Genomic DNA, 17,599 nt, shown 5'->3' on the forward strand with positions numbered 1-17,599 from the left:
CCCGCATGTGGGAGGTCTCGCGGGGATTGGGCGCGGCTCCGCAGGCGGTGATTGGGTGGGAGCGGTGCGAGGCCGCGCTGTGATTGGCTGGAAGGGGAGGTGCCGCGATGTGATTGGTGGAGAGCGGGAGGAGGCGGGGCCAGCGGCGGGGCGCGGGAGGCGGCGGCGGCACCGGGGCCGCACCGGGCCCGAACCGGGGCCGGGCCCGAATCGGGGCCTTTCGGGGCCGGGCCGGGCCGAACGGGGGTCGCTGCGGGGCCGGGGGGCGGCCCCGGCACCTGCAGGTACCGTGAGACCACCGGGGGGCGGCGGCCGAGGCGGCTGCGGGGGCTCCGCTGCCGCTGCACCGGGCCCGGGGCCTGCACCGGCGCGCCTGGAGCCGAGCCCTCCGTGAGGGTACGGGTGGGGAGTCCCCAGGGTGGGGAGCGCAGCGCGGCCCGGCCCCACCGGGAGCTCCCGGTGGGCTCCCGGTAATCCCCCGGTAACTGCCCGGTAAAGCCCGGTATAGACCGGTAAGCCCCGTCCGTAGCCGACGATGGCGGGACGCGGCCCCGTGCACAGCCTGAGCAGCCTGCAGAAAACCGCCCTGCTCCTGGGCGTCCCGGCCGCCGCCACCGTGCTCTACATCTTGTACCGGCGCTACCGGGAGAGCCGAGGTGGGTGCGTGTTTCACACCGGGGCCTGGCCTGACCCCCGCTCCGGTACCACCGGGAGCTCCCTCGGGGCCCTCGGAGTCGCTTTTCCCACTGGGAATTCCCTTGTGAGCTCCCCAGGGAGGTCCCTGTCCCTTTGGGACCCTCTGGGGACACCCCGGGGACCCTCTGGGGCCACCCTGGGGACCCTTTGGGTACCCCCTGGGAAGTGGGGGCCCCTTGGAGTCACTTTTCCCACTGGGAATTCTCTGTACCCTGTTTGTCACCCCCCACCCCGGGGGGGTCCCGGCCCCTCGGTGCCCCCCTTGGGAACCCAGCCGTGTCCCCGCTGTCCCCTCAGAGGCGCAGGTGACACTGGTGGCAGATGAGGGGCTGGAGGTGGCGGTCAGGGTGCCCCGCACGGCCCTGAAATCACTGATCGGCCGCCGGGGAGCCACCATCAACCAGGTGGGGGCAACTGGGAGGGAACTGGGAACACTGGGAGTGCTGGGGGAACTGGGAGTGATGGGGGAACTGGAAGTGCTGGGGGCACTGGGAACGCTGGGGGAACTGGGAGCACTGGGAGCAATAGGAATGCAGGGGGAACTGGGAGCACTGGGAGCAATAGGAATGCAGGGGGAACTGGGAGCACTGGGGGAACTGGGGGTGCTGGGGGAACTGGGAGCACTGGGGGAACTGGGGGTACTGGGGGAAACTGGGAGTGCTGGGGGCATTGGGAGTGCTGAGAGAACTGGGGGCACTGGGAGCACTGGGGAACTGGGAGTACTGGGAGCACTGGGGGAACTGGGAGCACGGGGGGAACTGGGGGTGCTGGGGGAACTGGGAGCACTGGGGGCACCAGGAGCACTGGGGGAACTGGGAGCACGGGGGGCACTGGGAGCACTGGGAGCACTGGGGGCACTGGAGGAACTGGGAGTGCTGGGAGAACTGGGAGCAGTGGGGGAACTGGGGGCACTGGAGGCACTGGGAGCACTGGGGGAACTGGGAGTGCTGGGAGCACTGGGGGAACTGGGAGTACTGGGAGCAGTGGGGGAACTGGGGGCACTGGAGGCACCAGGAGCACTGGGGGAACTGGGAGCACTGGGAGCACGGGGGGCACTGGGAATACCAGGAGCACGGGGTATCCCCGCAGCTGAGGCAGGAGACGGGAGCGCAGATCGAGGTGGAGGAGGAGGAGGAGGAGGAGGAAGGGGGGCAGTCCCTGGTGCAGATCTCGGGCTCGCCGGGCCAGGTGTGCCGGGCCAGGGCGGCCGTGCTGCGAATCGTGGCCGACAGCGCCCCCGTGGCCGAGCAGCTGCGCGTGCCCCAGCGGGCCGTGGGCAGGATCATCGGTACGGGGCACCCCGAAACCCTGGGGAGAGCTTCGGTACCCCTGGGGCACCCCAAATCACAGGGTACCGTGGGCAGGATCATCGGTACGGGGCACCCCAAAACCCTGGGAGAACCTTCTGTACCCCTGGGGCACCCCAAATCACAGGGGAACCCCAAATCCCATGGGCAGGATCATCGGTATGGGGCACCCCAAAACCCTGGGGAGAGCTTCTGTACCCCTGGGGAACCCCAAATCACAGGGGAACCCCAAATCCCGTGGGCAGGATCATCGGTACGGGGCACTCCAAACCCTCCCACAGCCCCAAATCCTGTGGGAGGAACCTTCCATAGCCACAGGGTAACCCCAAATCCCAGGGTACTGAGCAGCTCTGTGTGCCCCAGCAGGCCATGAGCAGGATCATTGGTATGGGACACCCCAAAACCTGGAGGGAACCTTCTGTATCCCCAAATCCTGTGGGGAACCTTCCATAGCCATAAGGACACCCCAAATCCTGTGGGGAACCTTCTGTATCCCCTGGGACACCCCAAATCCCAAGGGGAACCTTCTGTATCCCCAAATACCACGGGAACCTTCTGTAACCCCTGGGACACCCCAAATCCTGAGGGAACCCCAATCCCAAACTCCCTTCCCACCCCCAAACCCCCTTTTCCCCCAACCCTCATTCCCTTTGACCACCACCCCAAACCCCCTCTCCCCGTTCCCCCAAACCCCTCATTCCCCTCATCCCCTTTGACCACCACCCCAAACCCCCTCTCCCTGTTCCCCCTCATTCCCCTTGACCACCACCCCAAACCCCCTCTCCCTGTTCCCCCTCGCCCCTCATTCCCCTCATTCCCTTTGACCACCACCCCAAGCCCCCTCTCCCCATTCTCCCCGTTCCCCCTCATTCCCTTTCACCACCACCCCAAGCCCCCTCTCCCCGTTCCCCCCCCGCCCCTCATTCCCCTCCGGGCCGTTCCCGGTGCCCCCAGGCCGCGGAGGGGAGACCGTCCGGGCCATCTCCCGGAGCTCGGGGGCTCGCGTTGAGTGCGGCCACGAGCCCGACGCCGGCCTGGCCCCGCTGCGCATCGTGCGCCTGCTGGGGACGCGCAAAGAGGTGGAGGCGGCCAAGGTGAGCGCGGCTCGCCGCTTTCGGGGCGGCTCCTTCATCCCCCACCCCGCCCCGGGACCCTCCTCATCCTCCTCGCGGTGCCCCCGGTAGAAGCTGATCATGGAGAAGCTGTCGGAGGACAAAGCGCTGCGCCGGGAGCTGGCGCAGGCGGCGGCCGCGCGGTGCCCGCGGAAGCAGCCCCTGGGCAGCCGCCGGGAGCCGCCGGTGCCGCCCGCCGGTGCCCCCGGTAGCCCCGGGGGATGGCAGGAGTGCTGGGATGCGGAATGGGCACCGGCGGCCGGCGCGGGAACGGCGGCGGAGGCGGAGATGATGGGGAGTGAGGAGCCCCGGGATGCGGGAGGGGAGCGCGGGGACGGCAGCGAGGAACCGCCCGTGGCCAAGTTCGAGGGTGAGAGCGGGTGGATTTCATTGGGGTTTGGGTGGATTTTGGGTGGATTTCAGTGGGGTTTGGGTGGATTTTGGGTGGATTTCAGTGGGGTTTGGGTGGATTTTGGGTGGATTTCAGTGGATTTTGGGCGGATTTCAGTGGATTTTGGGTGGATTTCAGTGGATTTTGGGCAGATTTCAGTGGGGTTTGGGTGGATTTTGGGTGGATTTCAGTGGGGTTTGGGTGGATTTTGGGTGGATTTCAGTGGGGTTTGGGTGGATTTTGGGTGGATTTCAGTGGGGTTTGGGTGGATTTTGGGCGGATTTCAGTGGATTTTGGGCGGATTTCAGTGGATTTTGGGCGGATTTCAGTGGATTTTGGGCGGATTTCAGTGGATTTTGGGTAGATTTCCGTGGATTTCAGTGGGTTTTGGGTGGATTTCAGTGGATTTTGGGCGGATTTCAGTGGATTTTGGGTAGATGTCAGTGGATTTTGGGCGGATTTCAGTGGATTTTGGGTAGATTTCCGTGGATTTCAGGTAGCTTTTGGGCGGATTTCAGGTAGATGTCAGTGGATTTTAAGTATACTTCAATGGATTTGGGTGGATTTCAGTGGATTTTGGGTAGATTTCAGTAGATTTTGGGTGGATTTCAGTGGGTTTTGGGCAGATTTCAGTAGATTTTGGGTGGATTTCAGTGAATTTCCCTGCTCCCACAGTGCCCAGCCCAGATTTCAGTTTCCCTGCTGACGAGCACCTGGATGTTTACGTGTCGGCGGCCGAGAGCCCCGGGCACTTCTGGATCCAACTGCTGGGCACACGGAGCCTGCAGCTGGACAAACTGACAGCTGAGATGGGCCACTTCTACCAGAGCAGCCCCCCCGTGAGTCCCCTGTGTCCCCTCTGTGTCCCCTGTGTCCCCTGTCCTGTCCTGTGTCCCCTCTGTGTCCCAGCACTGCACAAGTTCATGGCCAAGATGAGCCACTTCTACCAGAGCAGCCCCCACTGTGAGTCCCCTCTGTCACCTGTGTCCCCTCAGTGTCACCTGTGTCCTGTCTGTGTCCCCTCTGTGTCCCTCACCATGCTGTGTCCCCAGCACTGTCCCCTATCCCGTGTCCCCTTCCCCATCCCATGTCCCCTTCTGTACCAACACTGTCCCCATGTCCCCTCGTGTCCCAGCACTGTCCCCACCACATCCCTTACCCTCATCCTGTGTCCCCTACTGTCCCAGCACTGTCCCCACTATCTCCATTACCCCCTGACCCCATGTCCCTGCTGTCCCAGCCCCATACCCCTCCCATGTCCCCTGACTGTCCCCATGTCCCTGCTGTCCCAGCCCCGTGTCCCCTGACTGTCCCTGCTGTCCCGGCCCCGTGTCCCTCCTGTGTCCTCTGACTGTCCCTGCTGTCCCAGCCCCATGTCCCCTGACTGTCCCTGCTGTCCCAGCCCCGTGTCCCCTGACTGTCCCCGTGTCCCCAGGTGCCGCCCCCGTCCGTCCGTCCCGGTGACATCGTGGCCGCCCCGTACCTGGACGATGGCGAGTGGTACCGGGCGCGCGTGCTGGGGACACTGGACAACGGCCACCTGGACCTGTACTACGTGGACTTTGGGGACAACGGCCAGGCCCCCCCCGAGGCTCTGCGTGCCCTCAGGTGTGCCAGGGGGGTGATGCTGTCCCTGTCCCCTGCCACGATGGCCCTGTCCCCAGGGAGTGCCACCACCGTGTCCTTGCAGGAGCGACTTCCTGAGCCTGCCCTTCCAGGCCATCGAGTGCAGCCTGGCCGGGATTGTCCCCAACGGTGAGTGGGGTGGGACAGCCCTGTCACCTGCTGGGGTGGGACAGCTCTGTCACCTGCTGGGGTGGGACAGCTCTGTCACCTGCTGGGGGTGGGACAGCTCTGTCACCTCCTTGGGGGTGGGACATGGCTCTGTCACCTCCTTGGGGGTGGGACAGCCCTGTCACCTGCTGGGGGTGGGACAGCCCTGTCACCTGCTGGGGTGGGACAGCTCTGTCACCTCCTTGGGTGGGACAGCTCTGTCACCTGCTGGGGGTGGCACACAGCCATGTCCCCTCCTGGGGTGCCACACGGCCCATCCCCAGGCCATGTCCCTGCTGTCCCAGTGTGTCTGGTGGCCGGTGTCACCATTGTCCCAGTGTGTAACCGGTGTCCTGGTGTCATTCCTGTCCTCCTGTCTGGTACCTCGGTGTCCCTGCTGTCACCCCTGTCCCTGGTGTGTCCCTGGAGGAGTTTGACTGTGTCCCTGTCCCCGTGTCACTGTCACAGGTGTCCCCATGTCCCCACAGGTGGCTCATGGCCCGAGACTGCCCTGCAGTAGTTGACTGTGTCCCCTGTCCCTGTGTCACTGTCCCCATGTCCCCACAGGTGGTTCGTGACCCGAGGCTGCCCTGGAGGAGTTTGACTGTGTCCCCTGTCCCTGTGTCACTGTCCCCATGTCCCCATAGGTGGCTCGTGGCCCGAGGCTGCCCTGGAGGAGTTTGACTGTGTCCCTGTGTCACCTGTCCCCATGTCCCCATGTCCCCACAGGTGGCTCATGGCCCGAGGCTGCCCTGGAGGAGTTTGACCGTGTCCCCTGTCCCCGTGTCACTGTCACAGGTGTCCCCATGTCCCCACAGGTGGCTTGTGGCCCAAAGCTGCCCTGGATGAGTTTCACTGTGTCCCCTGTCCCCGTGTCACTGTCAGAGGTGTCCCCATGTCCCCACAGGTGGCTCGTGGCCCGAGGCTGCCCTGGAGGAGCTTGACCATGTCATTGTCACCATGTCACTGTCCCCATGTCCCCACAGGTGGCTCGTGGCCCGAGACTGCCCTGCAGTAGTTGACTGTGTCCCCTGTCCCCGTGTCACTGTCATAGGTGTCCCCATGTCCCCATAGGTGGCTTGTGGCCCGAAGCTGCCTTGGATGAGTTTCACTGTGTCCCCTGTCCCTGTGTCACTGTCCCCATGTCCCCACAGGTGGCTCGTGGCCCGAGGCTCCCCTCTAGGAGTTTGACCGTGTCCCCTGTCCCCGTGTCACTGTCACAGGTGTCCCCATGTCCCCACAGGTGGCTCGTGGCCCGAGGCTGCCCTGGAGGAGTTCGATCGCCTCACGGGCTGTGCCCAGTGGGCCCCGTTGGTGGCTCGGATCTGCAGCTACGGCCCCGCCGGGCCCTGCCCCCGGCCCCGCCTGCGCCTCTTCACACACTGCCAGGGACAGGTGGGTGACAACTGTCCCCTGGGGTCACCAGCTGTCACCAGAAATGCCCCCAGGGTCACCAGAACTGTCCCCACTGTCCCCATTCCTGCTGTTCCCAGTGACATGGGCAGGGGTCACCAGAATTGTCCCCAGGTGTTCCCAGAACTGTCCCCAATGTCCCCAGGGTCACCAGAACTGTCCCCAAGTGTCCCCATTCCTGATGTTCCCAGTGACATAGGCAGCTGCATCACCAGTGTCCCCAGGTGTCACCAAGTGTCCCCAGAACTGTCCCCAAGTGTCCTCACAACTGTCCCCATTCCCAGTGTTCCCAGAGCCATGGACAAGTGTGTCACCAAGGTCACCACAACTGTCCCCAAGTGTCCCCATCCCTGTGCTCCCTATGCCACAGCCAGGTGTGTCCCCAACTGTCCCCTCACCACAATTCCCCTCATTGTCCCCTGTCCCCACCTCGGTGTCCCCGCAGAGCCTGGACGTGGGAGCAGAGCTGGTGCGTTTGGGCTACGCTGTGCCCGGGCCCCCCGAGGAGCCCCCGGTGAGCTGCTCCCGGTGTCCCCTCCCGGTGTCCCCTCCCCGTGTCCCCTCGCGGTGGCCCGGGAGGGCTCATCCCGCTGTTCCCGGGCAGGACAATCTCGGCTGCACCTCCATCCCCAGCCCGGTGGAGCCCGGGGACAGCCCCGGGGACAGCCCCGAGACCCCGTCCTGCCTCAGCCTGCCCGGTGAGCCCGGCGTGTCCCGGTGACACGGTTCTGTCACATCGTTCCCGGTGTGTCCCAACCGGGAGCGTTCCCTGCCCCGGGAATGGGGTCGGGACCCTCCTGAGCCCTTCCCGGTCCCGCAGCCGCCGCCGCTGCCGTGCCCGGGGACGCCGTCACGGTGACCTGAAGCTGCCCGTGCCCGGTGCCACCAGGAGCCGCTCCCGGTGGCCCCATCCCGGTAACCGGAGCCGCTCCCGGTGGCCCCATCCCGGTAACCGGAGCCGCTCCCGGTGACCCCGTCCCGGTAACAGGAGCCGCTCCCGGTGCCACCACCGAGTGCAATCCCCTCTCCGGAGCCCTCCGGGAGGCCGCACCGACAAATCGCGGGGATCTCCGCTTGTGCCTCTTGTCGGGACACGACACACCGGGGCCGAGGGCCGGCGGTGCCCCTTCCGTTACCGGGAGTTCCCGGTTCTCTCGCCTTGTTTGGCTGTTCCGTTGCACTAATTGTGGTTCTGAGTTAATAAAGTTGAAGGTTTCTCAGCGCCGCGGCTGGAACCGGGAGCAGGCGCGCCGCGGGCAGCCCCGCTGGGGTCCTTGCGCTCCGCTGCGCGTCCCGCGCAGGCGCAGTGCGGGCAGCGCGGGGTCCTCAGCGCCGTGAGGGAGCGGGGCCGCCATGTTGGCCCCGGGGGCGGCGGGACGGGTGCTGAGCCGGGCCCTGAGCCTGAGCCATGGCCCGGTGAGGGTGGGGACACCGGGAGTGGCGGGGGAACAGGCCCTGAGCCTGAGCCATGGCTCAGTGACGGCGGGGACACCGGGACTGGTGTGGGGCGCCTGCGGGTCGGTACCGGAGGAGGGGGACGGGCTTTGACCCAGAGCGGAGCGGCACCGGGAATGGGGGGGCCGGGGATGGGCCTGGGGTCGGTACCGGGGGCGGCGGGATGGGCCCTGAGCCGGACCCATAGCCCTGTTATAGAACCCTATAGACCCTGTAAACCCCATAACCCCCTTATGGAACCCTATAGACCCCATAGCCCCGTTATGGAACCCTAGAGACCCCATAACCCCCTTATGGAACCCTATAGACTCCATAGCCCCGTTATGGAACCCTATAGACCCCATAGACCCGTTATGGAACCCTAGAGACCCTATAACCCCCTTATGGAACCCTATAGATCCCATAGCCCCTATAGACCCCATAATCCCATTATGGAGCCCTATAGGCCCTATAGATCCCACAGCCCCTATAGACCCCACAGCCCCTGTACCATACCTGGCCCCATAACCCCCAGTCAAATTCCCCTCAGGACCTGTAATCCCCCACTCGAGCCCCCCCAGACCCCATAACCTCCCCATATCCCTCAGAGACCCCATAACCCCCCATTGTTATGGGAACGTTCTGGACCACGCAGGGCTCGGTGCCCCATCCCCATCCTGAGCCCCATTCCCATCAGAACCCTTTAGAACGTTCCAGAACCCTGCAGGACTCAGGGCCCCATTCCCATCAGAACCCTTTAGAACCTTCTGGAACGTTCCGTCCCCGCAGGGCTCAGTGCCCCGTTCCCATCAGAACCCTTTAGAACATTCTGGAACATTCCAGAACCCCACAGGGCTCAGTGTCCCGTTCCCATCAGAACCTTCTGGAACGTTCCATCCCCGCAGGGCTCAGTGCCCCATTCCCATCAGAACCTTCTGGAACGTTCCATCCCCCTGCAGGGCTCAGTGTCCCGTTCCCATCAGAACCCTTTAGAACCTTCTGGAACGTTCCATCCCCGCAGGCCTCGGTGGTGGTGGAGCGCGTGTGGCCGGTGCCGCTGGGCCGGGCCGGAGCCGCTCCCCGGCTGCACCCGCGGCGGCACCGCGTGTACCGAGTGCTGCGGGACGGGAAACACCTGCCCCGGGGGGACATGGAGCTGCTGCTGAGCCAGGCTGTGCAGGGTGAGCTGGGGTGCCTCATTCCCTTGGGGTGCCTCATTCCCCTGGGGTGCCTCGTTCCCTTGGTCTGGGAGGCCTCATTCCCTTGGTTCTGGGGTGCCTCATTCCCTTGGTTCTGGGGTGCCTCATTCCCTTGGTCTGGGAGGCCTCGTTCCCTTGGGGTGCCTCATTCCCTTGGTCTGGGAGGCCTCATTCCCTTGGTTCTGGGGTGCCTCATTCCCTTGGTCTGGGGGGCCTCGTTCCCTTGGTCTGGGAGGCCTCATTCCCTTGGTCTGGGGGGCCTCATTCCCTTGGTCTGGGAGGCCTCATTCCCTTGGTCTGGGGGGCCTCGTTCCCTTGGTCTGGGAGGCCTCATTCCCTTGGTCTGGGGGGCCTCATTCCCTTGGTCTGGGGGGCCTCGTTCCCTTGGTTTGGGGGGCTTCATTCCCTTGGGTCTGGGGAGCTTCATTCCCTTGGGATCTGGGAATTCCTCATTCCCTTGGTCTGGGAGGCCTCATTCCCTTTGGATGCCTCATTCCCTTGGTCTGGGGGGCCTCATTCCCTTGGGGTGCCTCATTCCCCTGGGGTGCCTCATTCCCTTGGGTCTGGGGGGCTTCGTTCCCTTGGGTCTGGGGTGCCTCATTCCCTTGGTCAGGGGTGCCTTGTTCCCTTGGGTCTGGGGTGCCTCATTCCCTTGGTCTGGGGTGCCTCATTCCCTTGGGTCTGGGGGGCCTCATTCCCTTGGGATGCCTCATTCCCTTGGGATCTGGGAATTCTTCATTCCCTTGGTCTGGGGGCCTCATTCCCTTGGGGTGCCTTATTCCCTTGGGTCTGGGGGGCCTCATTCCCTTGGGATGCCTCATTCCCTTGGGATCTGGGAATTCCTCATTCCCTTGGTCTGGGAGGCCTCATTCCCTTTGGATGCCTCATTCCCTTGTTCTGGGGTGCCTCATTCCCTTGGTCTGGGGTGCCTTGTTCCCTTGGGTATGGGGTGCCTCATTCCCCTGGGGTGCCTCGTTCCCTTGGTCTGGGGGGCTTCGTTCCCTTGGGTCTGGGGAGCTTCATTCCCTTGGGATCTGGGAATTCTTCATTCCCTTGGTCTGGGGGCCTCATTCCCTTTGGATGCCTCATTCCCTTGGGTCTGGGGGGCTTCGTTCCCTTGGTCTTGGGGGCCTCATTCCCTGGGGTCTGGGGGTGCCTCATTCCCTGGGATCCCCTTCCCTGGGGTCTGGGAATTCTCCATTCCTGGGGGTCTGGGAGTTCCCTGGGAATTCTCTGTGCCTTCCTGGGAATTCCTCAATCCCAGCCCTTCCTGGGAATGGGATTTTTAACCCCCTCCCCAAACCAAACAATCCCCTGGAATATCTCTTGAATTTCACGGAATTTTACATAAAATTTAACCCCTTTGGGCTGGAACCTTCCCCCCTCCCAGGCTGCTGGGAGAGTTGGGATTTTTCCCAGCATTCCCAGGTGACTTTTCCCGATTTTCCTGGCAGACCTGGGCAGCCGTGGGGACGTGGTGAGGGTGAGGAAGAGCCTGGGCAGGAACAAACTCCTGCCCCAGGGCCTGGCCGTGTACCCATCCCCGGAGAACCTGCGCCTCTTCCAGCAGGAGAAGGAGGTCAGCAGCTCCTCAGGGCCTTCTCCAACCCTTCCAAACCTGGGAGAAGCAGGAATTGGGGTTTAAAGGCTCTTTGGGATCATCCCACATGGGTTTTGGGGGGATTTTTGGCATGGAGGTGCTGGTTTCCTTAGCACCTCACTCAAGGTGAGCCTTGATCCATCAAAAATTCCTCCACAGGAGGGTTTGGGATGAGGGGAGAACTCTCCTGGCATTTCCAGCCATGATTCCTTCCTCAATTATCCTTCCTCATCCTCCTCCTCCTCCATCTCTGGGTTTTTCCCTTATATCCTTCCTCAATCCCTGTTTTTCCCACTTCTCCTCCATCTGTTTTCCTCCATTTCTGTTCCTCAATCCCCATTTTTCCCATTCATCATTCTTTATCCCATTTTTCCCCATTTTCTCTTCTGAATCCTGCTTTTTGCCTCTTAAACCTCTTTTATTCCTGTTTTCCCTCCTAAATCCCATTTTTTCTTCATTTCCCCCCATTCCCCCCATTTCCCCCCATTTTTCCCCATTTCCCCCAATCCCATTCCCCCTAACTCCCATTTCCCCATTTCCCCATTTTCCCCCCATTTTCCCCCATTTTCCCCCCATTCCCCCCATTTTCCCCCCCATTTTCCCCCCCATTTCCCCCAATCCCATCCCCCCTAACTCCCATTTTCCCCAATTTCCCCCATTTCCCCCAATCCCATTCCCCCTAACCCCCATTTCCCCCCATTTTCCCCCCTTTTCCCCCATTTCCCCTAACCCCCATTTTCCCCCATTTCCCCCATTTTTCCCCATTTCCCCCAATCCCATTCCCCCTAACCCCCATTTCCCCATTTCCCCTCAATCCCATTCCCCCTAACCCCCATTTCCCCATTTCCCCCAATCCCATTCCCCTAACCCCCAATTTCCCCCATTTTTCCCCCATTCCCCCAATCCCATCCCCCTAACCCCCATTTCCCCCCCATTTCCCCCCATTTTCCCCCATTTCCCCCAATCCCATTCCCCCTAACCCCCCTTTCCCCATTTTCCCCCCATTTCCCCCAATCCCATCCCCTAACCCCCATTTCCCCCCATTTTCCCCCCATTTTCCCCCATTCCCCCAATCCCATTCCCCTAACCCCCATTTCCCCATTTCCCCCCAGCTGGCTCAGCAGGGGAAGCTGGAGGAGCCCCAAACCCAGAGCGGGCAGAAGGTGAGCGAGGTTCCCCATCCCAAAAACCCCAAAATCCCGGGAATTCCCCCCGTTCCTAAACCCCTTTGCCCAGACCCTGGAGTTCCTGAGGCGCTGCCGGCTCCAGGTGGGGATGAAGAACAACGTGAGCTGGGAGCTCACCCCCCGAAATCGTGGCCCGGCACTTCCTCAAGAACGTGAGTGCCATTTGTGGGATTTGGGGCATTTGGGGCATTTTTGGGATTCCCAGGGCCAAATCCCAGCGTTTGGGGGCATTCCCGAAGGATTTGGGGGGTTCAGGCCGGCCCTGCTCCTGGGATTTGGGGTGGAACCCCGGGATTTGGGGTGGAATCCCAGGATTTGGGTGGAACCCCAGGATTTGGGGTGGAACCCCGGGATTTGGGGTGGAATCTCAGGATTTGGGGTGGAACCCCGGGATTTGGGGTGGAATCTCAGGATTTGGGGTGGAACCCCGGGATTTGGGGTGGAACCCCAGGATTTGGGGTGGAATCTCAGGATTTGGGGTGGAATCCCAGGATTTGGGGTGGAACCCCGGGATTTGGGGTGAACCCCAGGATTTGGGGTGGAACCCCGGGATTTGAGGTGAAATCTGAGGATTTGGGGTGGAACCCCGGGATTTGGGGTGGAACCCCAGGATTTGGGGTGAAATCTCAGGATTTGGGGTGGAACCCCGGGATTTGGGGTGAACCCCAGGATTTGGGGCCATGCCCGCTCTGTCCCCTGCCAGCTCGGGGTGTTCGTGCCCCCCCACGCCCTGCGGCTGCCACCGGAGCCCATCACCCGCTGGGGACACTTCTGGTGTGACGTCACGGTGAGGGGACATGGGGACACAGAGGGGACACAGGGACAGGGGGGACCCCTTGCACCCCATTGCCCTCCCCCTCCCTCCCCATTTCCCCCCAATTTCCCTCAATTTCCCTTCAATTTCTCCCCATTTTCCTCACCATTTCTTCACCATTTCTTTACCATTTTCCCCAGTTTCCCTTCCACTCTCTCCCCATTTCCCCCTCATTTCCCCCAATTTCCCTTCAATTTCTCCCCATTTCTTCCCATTTCCTCCCCATTTCTTCCCCATTTCTTTCCTCATTCCTTCACCATTTCCCCCAATTTCCTTTCCATTTTCTCCCCATTTCCCCCTCATTTCCTCCCCACATTTCCCAATCCCCACTCTCAATTTTCCCCTCATTTCCTCCCCATTTCCCTTCCACTCTCTCCCTATTCCCCCCTCATTTCCACCCCATTTCCCCCCCTCATTTCCCCCAATTTCCCCCTCATTCCCCCCAATTTCCCTTTCCATTTTCTCCCCATTTCTTCCCCATTTTTTCCCCATTTCTTCACCATTTCCCCCAATTTCCCTCCCACTTTCTCCCCATTCCCCCCTCATTTCCACCCCACTTTCCCCAATCCCCACTCTCAATTCCCCTTTCACTTCCACCCCATTCTCCCTCCTGTTCCCCCTCATTTCCTCCCCATTTTCCCAATTTCTCTTCCACTTTTTCCCTATTTCTCCCTCACTTCCACCCCATTTTCCTCTCCTATTCCCCCTCATTTCCTCCCATTTCCCCCATTTCCCTTTCACTTCCACCCCATTTCCCTCTCCCATTTCCCCCTCATTTCCTCCCTATTTTCCCCAAATCCCCGCTCCCAATTTTACTTTCCCCTCATTTCTTCCCCATTTCCAGCTCATTTCCCCCATTTTTGGGGTGACTCAGGTGTTTTTTGGGGTGTTTTTGGGATGTCTTGGGTGTTTTTGGGCTGGTTTTTGGTGTGACCCAGGTGTTTTTGGGGTCCCCATGTGAATGGTTTGGACCCCATGCTGGTGCCCATGGCCGTGATGCCCCGGGGGTGGTTTTGGGGTGGTTTTGGGTGGTTTTGGGGTGACTCAGGTGTTTTTTGAATGACTGAGGTGGTTTTGGGGTGACCCAGGTGTTTTTGGGGTGGTTTTGGGGTGGCTCAGGTGTTTTTGGGCTCCCCAGGTGAACGGTTTGGACACAGTGCAGGTGTCCATGGCCATGGTGCACCAGGGCTGTTTTTGGGGTGGTTTTGGGATGTCTTGGGGGTTTTTGGGGTGGTTTTTGGGGTGTTTTTAGCATGACTCAGGTGTTTTTGGGGTGACTTAGGTGTTTTTGGGGTGACTGAGATGTTTTTGGGCTCCCCGTGTGAACGGTTTGGACACCGTGCAGGTGCCCATGGCCGTGGTGCACCAGGGCTGTTTTTGGGGTGTCTTGGGTGGTTTTGGGGTGTTTTTGGGGTGTCTTGGGTGTTTTTGGGGTGTTTTTGGGGTGACTCAGGAGTTTTTTTGGGGTGTTTTTGGGATGTCTTGGGTGTTTTTGGGGTGGTTTTTGGGGTGACCCAGGTGTTTTTGGGGTCCCCATGTGAACGGTTTGGACCCCGTGTGGGTGCCCATGGCCGTGATGCCCCGGGGGTGGTTTTGGGGTGGTTTTGGGTGGTTTTGGGGTGACTCAGGTGTTTTTGGAATGACTGAGGTGGTTTTGGGGTGACCCAGGTGTTTTTGGGGTGTCTTGGGTGTTTTTGGGGTGTTTTTGGGGTGGCTCAGGTGTTTTTGGGCTCCCCAGGTGAACGGTTTGGACACAGTGCAGGTGCCCATGGCCATGGTGCACCAGGGCTGTTTTTGGGGTGGTTTTTGGGGTGTTTTGGGTGTTTTTGGGGTGGTTTTTGGGGTGTTTTTAGCATGACTCAGGTGTTTTTGGGGTGACTTAGGTGTTTTTTGGGATGTTTTTGAGGTGTCTTAGGTGTTTTTGGGGTGACTGAGATGTTTTTGGGGTCCCCATGTGAACGGTTTGGACCCCGTGCGGGTTCCCATGGCCGTGATGGCCCGGGGGTGGTTTTGGGATGTCTTGGGTGTTTTTGGGGTGTTTTTGGCATGACTCAGGTGTTTTTGGGGTGATTTTTGGGGTGGTTTTGGGGTGTCTTGGGTGGTTTTGGAGTGAATGAGACGTTTTTGGGGTCCCCATGTGAACGGTTTGGACACGGTGCGGGTGCCCATGGCCGTGGTGCACCGGGGCTGTTTTTGGGGTGGTTTTAGGGGTGGTTTTAGGATGTCTTGGGTGTTTTTGGGGCGGTTTTTGGGGTGTTTTTAGCATGACTGAGATGTTTTTAGGGTGACCCAGGTGTTTTTGGGCTCCCCAGGTGAACGGTTTGGACACGGTGCGGGTGCCCATGGACGTGGTGCACCGGGGCTGTTTTTGGGGTGGTTTTGGGGTGGTTTTAGGATGTCTTGGGTGTTTTTGGGGTGGTTTTTGGGGTGTTTTTAGCATGACTCAGGTGTTTTTTAGGGTGACCCAGGTGTTTTTGGGCTCCCCAGGTGAACGGTTTGGACACTGTGCGGGTGCCCATGGACGTGGTGCAGTTCCTGCACCCCAAAACCAAACGATTCCGGCACTGGCAGCAGCAGCAGCAGCAGCAGCTGGAGAGCAGCAGGGAGCGGCTCCTCTGACCCCCTCACCACGGATTTGGGCTCCTCTGGAAGGATTTGGGGTCCCCTGGAAGGATTTGGGGTCCCCTGGAAGGATTTGAGGCCGTTCCCCCCTCTTTGGGATCCCCTCACTCTGTGGAACTCCCAATTCCCAGAGCAGCAGCTCAGGAATTTTGGATTGTCCTGAACCCCCCCAAATCCCCCTGAACCCCACTCTGCTCCTCCAGGGGTGTCCCTGGGATGGATTTGGGGTTTCTGGGATGGATTTGGGGTTCCCAGGATGGATTTGGGGTTCCCAGAATGGATTTTGGGGCTGTTTCCCCTCTTTGGGATCCCCCCTCACCTCTGTGGGATCTCCAAGTTCCCAGAGCAGATTTTGGGGTTTTTTTTTAGCCCCACTCTGATCTGGGGGTTCCCTGGGGTGGATTTGGGGTTCCCAGGGTGGATTTGGGGTCGCTGGGATGGATTTTGGGGCCGTTTCCCCTCTTTGGGATCCCCCCTCACCTCTGTGGAACTCTTGGACATCTCTGAGTTCCCAGAGCAGATTTTGGGTTTTTTTTGAGCTCCCCTCAAATCCCCCTGAACCCCACTCTGATCTGGGGGGTCCCTGGGATGGATTTGGGGTTCCCAGGGTGGATTTGGGGTCCCTGGGATGGATTTTGGGGCCGTTTCCCCTTTGGGATCCTGTGGAAAAGGGAATTCAGTGGAATTTTGGGGGGCTGTGGAATTCCTGTGAGACCCTCAGGACCCCTCCTTGAACCCCAAAATCCTGGGGATTCCCTGGGTGGATTTGGGGTCTCTGGGATGGATTTGGGGGAGTTTCCCCCTTTGGGGAGCTGCTGGAGCAGGAATCCCCCCACAAAAGGGGGATCAGGATTTTTTCTGGGGGCATCCCAAAAATTTTTTTTTGGGGGGTTCCCAAAATTTTGTGGGGTCTCAGAGATTTTGGGGGCGGGGGGGGAATCTCGGAGTTTTGGGAGCTGTGGGATTTGGGGAAGAAAAGGCCAAAAAAAAGGGAATTTTGGGATCCGAATTTGGGCGTTTGGAGTCAATTCTTGGGGGCGGGACCCACCTGGGGAAGCCCCGCCCCCTTCGGCCAGGTGAGCGCCACCACGGGGATGTCCCCAAAGTGCCACCACGGGATGTCCCCAAAGTGCCACCACGGGGATGTCCCCAAAGTGCCACCAAGGGGTGTCCCCAAAGTGACACCAAGGGGTGTCCCCAAAGTGCCACCATGGGGGGGGTCCCCAAAGTGCCACCACGGGGGTGTCCCTAAAGTGCCACCATGGGGTGTCCCCAAAGCCACCTGGCTGTGACCCCAAAAGGGAGGTCCCCACCTGCCCCGTGTCCCCAGAGTGCCACCACTGGGTGTCCCCAAAGGTGTCACCCCTCGGGGTGGGGGCTGTCACCGGCTCGTTGCCATGACAACGGCGGGAGGGGGGGGGGACACACGGGGACACGGCTGGGGACAGCGGGACATGAAAGGAGGTGACACCGAGGGGGGCACACGGTGACACTGAGGGGTGACACCGGGTTTGGGGACACCGGGTTTGGGGACACTGAGGGGTGACACCGGCACACGGTGAGGTGGCACCGCATCGGGGACACCGGGACACGGAGGGGGTGACACTGAGGGGTGACACCGGCCTGGGGACACCGAGGGGTGACACTGAGGGGTGACACCGGGTTTGGGGACACCGAGGGGTGACACCGGCCTGGGGACACCGGGGGCTGACACTGAGGGGTGACACTGGACCAGGGACACCGGGGGGGTGACAGCGGGTTTGGGGACACCGGGGGGTGACACTGAGGGGTGACACCGGCCTGGGGGCGTGGGCGGTGACACGGGAGGGGAGGGGAGGGGGCGGGGCTGACTTCAGCACCGGGGACAGCACCGGGAGGCGACAGCGACACGCGGGGGGGGGGGGAGGGGACACGCGTGGGCGGACACCGGACCCTCCCCCCCCTCCCCTCTGCGCGTGCGCGCGGGAGCGGCCCCGGCCCCGCCCCCTCCCCAAAACATCCCCAACCCCTCCCCCCCCCCCATCCCCCCCCCCACCGCCCCCGGGCCCGGG

General features: G+C 61.4%; 2 protein-coding genes across 7 annotated transcripts; both read left to right on the forward strand.

Moving 5' to 3' along the window:
• Positions 1-141: 141 nt before the first annotated feature.
• TDRKH (tudor and KH domain containing) lies at positions 142-7,914 on the forward strand. 6 transcript variants are annotated; one of them, XR_011684339.1, is made up of 13 exons: positions 142-656; positions 994-1,100; positions 1,786-1,984; positions 2,958-3,097; positions 3,188-3,485; positions 4,182-4,345; positions 4,942-5,114; positions 5,197-5,261; positions 6,523-6,674; positions 7,138-7,206; positions 7,297-7,390; positions 7,513-7,673; positions 7,707-7,914. XR_011684339.1 is itself a non-coding variant. In XM_071456712.1 (13 exons), the coding sequence occupies exons 1-12, from the start codon at positions 536-538 to the stop codon at positions 7,554-7,556; spliced, it is 1,626 nt and encodes a 541-aa protein (XP_071312813.1). In that variant the 5' UTR covers positions 142-535; the 3' UTR covers positions 7,557-7,580; positions 7,614-7,914. The 6 variants fall into 6 exon arrangements, 4 of the variants coding, with proteins under 4 accessions (XP_071312813.1, XP_071312814.1, XP_071312816.1 ...); XR_011684338.1 differs by having other exon boundaries at positions 7,513-7,640; XM_071456712.1 differs by having other exon boundaries at positions 7,513-7,580; positions 7,614-7,914.
• MRPL9 (mitochondrial ribosomal protein L9) lies at positions 7,906-16,560 on the forward strand. The gene is given in 8 exon segments (XM_071456719.1): positions 7,906-8,168; positions 9,148-9,307; positions 10,780-10,904; positions 12,038-12,088; positions 12,162-12,230; positions 12,232-12,264; positions 12,816-12,899; positions 15,414-16,560. Coding segments are annotated over 8 exon segments (777 nt in total). The 5' UTR covers positions 7,906-8,045; the 3' UTR covers positions 15,546-16,560.
• The last annotated feature ends 1,039 nt before the right edge of the window (positions 16,561-17,599 follow it).

Source organism: Agelaius tricolor, unplaced genomic scaffold, assembly GCF_023055355.1.
Source record: "Agelaius tricolor isolate 1412-34295 unplaced genomic scaffold, bAgeTri1.0.p SCAF_66, whole genome shotgun sequence".
Lineage (NCBI taxonomy): Eukaryota > Metazoa > Chordata > Aves > Passeriformes > Icteridae > Agelaius > Agelaius tricolor.